The sequence below is a fragment of the Dipodomys ordii genome, unplaced genomic scaffold, assembly GCF_000151885.1.
Source record: "Dipodomys ordii isolate 6190 unplaced genomic scaffold, Dord_2.0 Scaffold13, whole genome shotgun sequence".
NCBI lineage: Eukaryota > Metazoa > Chordata > Mammalia > Rodentia > Heteromyidae > Dipodomys > Dipodomys ordii.
The window spans coordinates 23,893,243-23,899,077 of NW_012267229.1; the positions used below are offsets into that span (position 1 = coordinate 23,893,243).

Here is a 5,835-nt window from a genome sequence, read left to right on the forward strand (position 1 = left end):
AAATGGCTTCTCTCATCTGGTCCCAGAGTAGCCAGAAAGCCACTCCCTGTGGGAACCATGCTCTGGTGGTGGAAACCTCCCTTTCTTTGCTTCCCCAGGGCCAGGCCCACTTGCCTTGGAATCTGCCTGGGTCTTAAATCTGCCTAGGTTTTAAACCACAGGACAGGGTCCCAAAGCAGCTCCAGCTGGCCTGGAACAGAATCCTGCTGGAGCTTTCCTTCCCCCCACTATCAGAATCTCAGCAGTCAGAATGTCCTGATCCACCCCAGCAGCTGTTTCTGAAGTCGAAGAGAATGAAAAGATTAACACATATAGCAAAGCTCCAAGTTCAAATCCAAGTACTGAAAAAAAAAAGACATGGCAATTTAAGATAGTGGAACTTTTTTTTTTTCTTCAGTTGTGGGGCTTGAACTCTGAGCCTGGGTGCTGTCTCCTGAGCTCTTCAGCTCAAGGTGAGCACTCTACCACTAGCTGCTGGGTACTGGTAGTTTACACCTGTGATGGCTACTCAGAAGGTTGAGATTTGAGGACTGAGATTCAAAGACAGCGCGGGCAGACACATCTGACACTCTTATCTTTAATTAGCCAATTAAAAAAAAAACTACAGCTGTAGATGTAGCTCAAGGGATGGAGTGCCAGTCTTGAGGGAAAAAAACTAAGCAAGAGCACAGGGCCCTTGGTTCAAGCTCTGGTAACTGTGCATGTGTACCTGTGTGTGTGTGCGTGCACACGTACATGCACATGTGCACATATACACAAATTCTAAAGATTTCTAAGATAATATCAGGGGCCAAGGGGCACAGCTTAGTGGTAGAGTGCTTTAGATAGCAGATATGAAGCTCTGGGTTCAAGCCAGCACTGAAGGTAGGGGGACCATAGTTATAGAACATCAAAAGGAACTCTGTAAACCCACAAAGCCAGCCCATCTGAGCTGGAGGAACCCTGCTTACCCCAACCATCTTTCCCAATGATGTCTCGCCCATAACAATTGCTGGGGTACTTGAAAGTCTCAAGATTGTTGGTTGGCAGGGCATGCCTATTTGGGGAATAGGGAGACTTTAGGCTGCTGGCAGAGATTGCACCCAAGCGGGCAGCTCATGTTTTTCTTGGCATCCCAAAAGACAACTTGCCTTGGTGTTCCAACCACCAAAACCAAGGCCTGGAATAGAAACAGGGATGCCTGAGACAGTCACTAGGCTCTCACCCAGTGTGGTCTGGTTATGGTCAGTGAATATGTACAGTTAATCACAGAGCTGGTGGAGGTTAGAGGAAAGCAAGGCCAAAACCCCACCCTTAAGTAGCCCACAGCCTAATGGACAGATAAATGGGCTGGGCAAACAGAGTGAGTGAGCAGGCCACTGTGGAAACGTAGAAGAGGGAATCCAATGTTCCTAGCATGGTAGAGTCTGGGGAAGCCGCCAGTGTAGGTAATATGTAGGATAAGGCTTGAAAGCTGAATTAGGGCAAGGAAGAGGACATACAGTATATATCCCAAGGCTAGTTGAGATCTGATATCCCAGGCTGAGTGAGAATTGCAGTTCAAAACCAGCCTGGGCAAACAAATGTGAGATGCTTCTCTCCAATTAAACAGGAAACAAAACAAAAGCCCAGAGTGGACACTTGGCTCAAGTGGTAGAGCACCAGCCGTGAGCAAAAATGCCTAGTGAGAGCTCAAAGCCCTGAGTTCAAGCCTTAGTTCCATTGCGCATGTGTGTGCGCACGTGTACACGCATCACACATATGTACATAAAGACAGTTCAGAGACTAAGCGATTTTGCAGAGGTAAGGCCTGAAAAATCCCTCATGGCACAATGGAAGATGGAATACAACAATGAACATGAACTCAACGTAGACATATGTAGCAACACAAAATACTACATTTACACAAAGTTTAAGGAAGAGGCAAAACTATAGTGGTTAGGGACAAACACTGAGGTCAACTATAAAAGAAGTGATGTGGATCACAAAAGTATCCTGCACAAGCCGGGTGTTGGTGGCTCAGGCCTGTAATCCTAGCTACTCAGGAGGCTGAGATCTGAGGATCGAGGTTCAAAGCCAGCCCGGGCAGGAGACACCGTGAGACTCCTATCTCCAATAAACCACCAGAAAACCGGAAGTGGCGCTGTAGCTCAAGTGGTAGAGCACTCGCCTTGAGCTGAAGAGCTGAGGGACAGCACCCAGGCCCAGAGTTCAAGCCCCACGACCGACAAAAAAAAAAAAAAAAGTATCCTGCACAGCACTTACCCTGTAAGAACATCTGTTGGACTAGTAAGTACCTTGCCTACATGTGTTTCATGAGAATTTTACTTGTTTTTTTTTGAGCCCCATTATATTACCCAGGCTGGTCTTTCAAACCCTTGGCTTCAAGTGCTCTTCTCAGCCTCCCTAGCAGCTGGGACCACAGGAGCACACCCTCATTTACAGCTCATGTGCCATTTAAACAAAAAGTTGCAAGTATTGAGGCTTGCTCTAAGGTAGTGAAAATGAAGATATTTGGAAGACTTTGAGCCAGGAACCGGTGGCTCACGTCTGTCATCCTAGCTACTCAGGAGGCTGAGATCTGAGGATCTCAGTTCAAAGCCAGTTGGGGCAGGAAAGTCCATGAGACTCTTATCTCCAATAAACCACCAGAAAGCCAGAAGTGGTGCTGTGGCTCAAGTGGTAGAGCGCTAGCTTTGGAGCTGAAGAGCTGAGGGATAGCGCCCAAGTCGAGTTCAAGCCCCATGACCGACAAAAAAAAAAAAAAAAGGAAGACTTTGACTCTGTGGACAGTGAAATGTATCACAAAGGACAAATTCCAGGAGGGTAGATAAGATGAACTGCAGTGTTGAACACCAAGAAACCTGTAAGATATTGAGAAAGGGATGTCCAAGCTGCTGTGTGCCTTGTCTTTCCCCTGGAGTCCAGTGAGGTTTAGTGCAACCAGTGTGTTCTGATATTAGGAACCTTGGGCTTAAAATCCCATGTTACTTCATGGCTATGTGAACTTGAGCAGTGATTTCATCCCTGCCTATCCCCCTGGCTGTTTGTTCAACTGCAGATCTGACATACCCACTCACAGGACTCCTTGATAAAACAGGGATACTTGGGTTGTGTGGGGCTTGGCTATCAACTGGTTTTGTGAGAAGAGGGTAAGGCTAAAAGAAGGGACAAATGGAGAAAAGATGGGCAATTGCAGCCATAATATTCGATGTACCAATGTGAAAATGGAGCCAGGTTACTTACAGGGATGGATGGAAGGGGTGACATTGATGACCAAGATGTATTATATTCAAACTGACATGTTGAATTGAATCTCCTTTGTATAGTTACTTAATTTTTTTGGTCAGCCGTGGGGCTTGTACTCTGGGCCTGGGCACTGTCCCTCAGCTCTTCAGCTCAAGGCAAGCGCTCTACCACTTGAGCTACAGCGCCACTTCCGGTTTTCTGGTGGTTTATTGGAGATAGGAGTCTCACGGTGTCTCCTGCCCGGGCTGGCTTTGAACCTCGATCCTCAGATCTCAGCCTCCTGAGTAGCTAGGATTACAGGCGTGAGCCACCAGCGCCCGGCTAGTTACTTTTTAAAAATAGGAGGAAAAAGGAAAAGAAGAAAACTAAAATCTAACAGCAATTGCACATAACAATCACTGTTTTTATGGTACTAGAGTTTGCTACAGGTGGTCTATGGTGAAGTCACACAACTACATGTTTTTTACGTTAATGTAAATAGGAACTAGGAATTCATAAACCTGTAGGGCTTCTGTAACTTGTCCAAACCTGAGGATTTTTTTTGGGGGGGAGGGGGGTCAGTCGTGGGGCTTGAAATCAGGGCTTAGGTGCTGTTCCTTAGCTCTTTTGCTCAGGACTAGTGCTTGCACAGTGCAACTTCCGGTTTTCTGGTGGTTAACTGGAGATGAGTCTCCTGGACTCTTCTGCCCTGGTTGGACATGATCCTCAGATCTCAGTTTCCTGAGTAGCTAGGATTATATTACCGGGGGAGCCACAGGTGCCCCGCGGTGATTCTTGATAATTATGCCACAACAACAAGCATAAGCCAAACTAAGACCGTCTTAGGTGCTGCATGAAAGTCAGTCCTCCTGTGTAGGTCCCAGACATTTGGTTTTCTATCCAGCCTTCCAGCCTGTACCTGCTGTGCTTGAAGAGCAAACGTACCTCTGGAGGATTCCCAAACCTGAGATGATCACAGCTAACATTATTTTCAAAATGCAGGCACTGTGCAGAGAATATTACCTGTATCACCTTCGTTGCCTCATGCCAAACGTTTAGGAGGTGGATTTTACTTTAAGGAAGCTATGTTTATGAGAGGTTAAGTACTTGAAGATGACACATCTGGGGTGTGTGAATCTGAAACAGGACTGACCAGACCCGTAATACCTACGATTGTCTTAAATCTCTCCCAACTACACCCCCAAGCTCAGGCAGTCAGCGTCTGGGACCTGCGAGGGCGACCAGCTGCAGTGCCAAGCTAACAGCAGGTGGCAAACTTGTCCTCTTCCAGCTACCCCTACCATTGGCTCTTTCGGCCAGTAGTGGGTGGTGCTACTATTCTGTATCACTGGCCCGCACCTAGAGCACTCGGGCAGGGGGCGGGGCAAGAGGCACCTAGCAACCGCCGACTCCTGGCTAGGCTAAACTTTGCAGCTGTTTCGCCGTCTCCGCACGGCTTCCCACCGTTGTTTTTGCCAGGCTAGGGATCCGATCGAAGGTCTTGCTCAGGTTAGACAAGCGATCAGTTGAGTTACGTCTCCAGCCTTTCGGTGAGGCTTACGAACTTTGAATGGCGTGAGAGGTTAGCATGGGAAAGCCAACTCTAGGGCACTGTTAAAAATTTCCCAACCAAGCCCAAAGCCATCTTTATTACCTGCACGCTCCCAGCCCTCGGGCAGCCGATGGCTTCGACACGAGCACCTGCGGAAGCGCTCGGTCGGCATGTCCCTGGATGTGGGGGCGAGGCTGCCAAACATTCTGGCACCCTGACGGGACAGAGGCCCAGAGAGGGCGAGGGCCTGTCCGGAAGCTGCAGAGCGTTCGGGGGCTAGGACCCAGGCGCTCACTGCGTCCAGAGCTCACGTCACCGGGCCTCCGCCCCGGGCTGGCGACGGAGCCCGAGTCCCCACACTCCAAGCCAGCCCTGTAAGGCCCTGGGGACGCCGACCAGGTCCCCCGGCCCCTGCGGGTGCGTCCGCGGGGGAAACCGAGGCGGGAGTGTGCTTGTGAACTCACGGCTCCCCCAGTCCCCACCCCAGGGACGACAAGCCGTTTCCCTCTCCTCAGAGCTACGGAGGAGCGCGGAGAAGGGCCAGAGGAAGGGGAGGGGGCCGAAACCCAGCCAGGCCCGGGCCGCCAGCCGACTCTGCCACACTCAAGATGGCGGCGCGGCCGCGGCCAGGTCCCTCAGAGGCGGTCCCGGCGCATGCGCAGCGCGGAGTCCCGGCCCGGGACACAAGATGGCGGCAGCGGCGCTGGGGAGGGCGAGGCGGAGGCGGCAAAACAGGCGGTCGAGCAGAACGTGTAGCCGCATCCCCTCGAGTCCGCTTCGGGCAGGTAAGAGCCCCAGGATGCCACGGTCTCGCCGCGAGCCGCGCCACGGTCCGGGGATCCGAAGCCGAGTGATGGAGGCCCCTCCGGCGCTTTCCGCTCGGGGCTGCCGCTTGCTTGGTCTCTTTTGCCGCCGCCATCTTAGACCCGCGGGTGGGCAGCCGGGCCGCCGGCTCGGCTGAGGGATGCGGGCCTGGAGAGCGCGGGCGGAGCGGCCTCCAGGGTCCCTCCGCTGCTGCCGCCGCCACCGCCTTTGTGTCGGGCTCCGACTCTGAGTCGCCTCAGCCCGGGGGCGGG

At 51.6% G+C, this 5,835-nt stretch overlaps 2 protein-coding genes across 3 annotated transcripts in view; one reads left to right on the forward strand and one right to left on the reverse strand.

The window, feature by feature from the left end:
- Window positions 1-4,865: 4,865 nt before the first annotated feature.
- The window catches only part of Pcif1 (PDX1 C-terminal inhibiting factor 1), a 14,444-nt gene continuing 13,474 nt past the window's right edge, over window positions 4,866-5,835 (forward strand). The window contains exons 1-2 of one of the 2 annotated variants that reach the window (XM_013011052.1): window positions 4,866-5,176; window positions 5,275-5,544. The gene's annotated coding sequence lies outside the window, so the exon portion shown is untranslated. Of the gene's footprint in view, window positions 5,545-5,835 lie in introns of both variants that reach the window. The other variant, XM_013011051.1, reaches the window with a different exon arrangement.
- LOC105981537 (putative uncharacterized protein FLJ40606) lies at window positions 5,277-5,678 on the reverse strand. The gene has a single exon (XM_013010729.1). It carries the CDS (start codon window positions 5,676-5,678, stop codon window positions 5,277-5,279), a length of 402 nt encoding a protein of 133 aa, XP_012866183.1.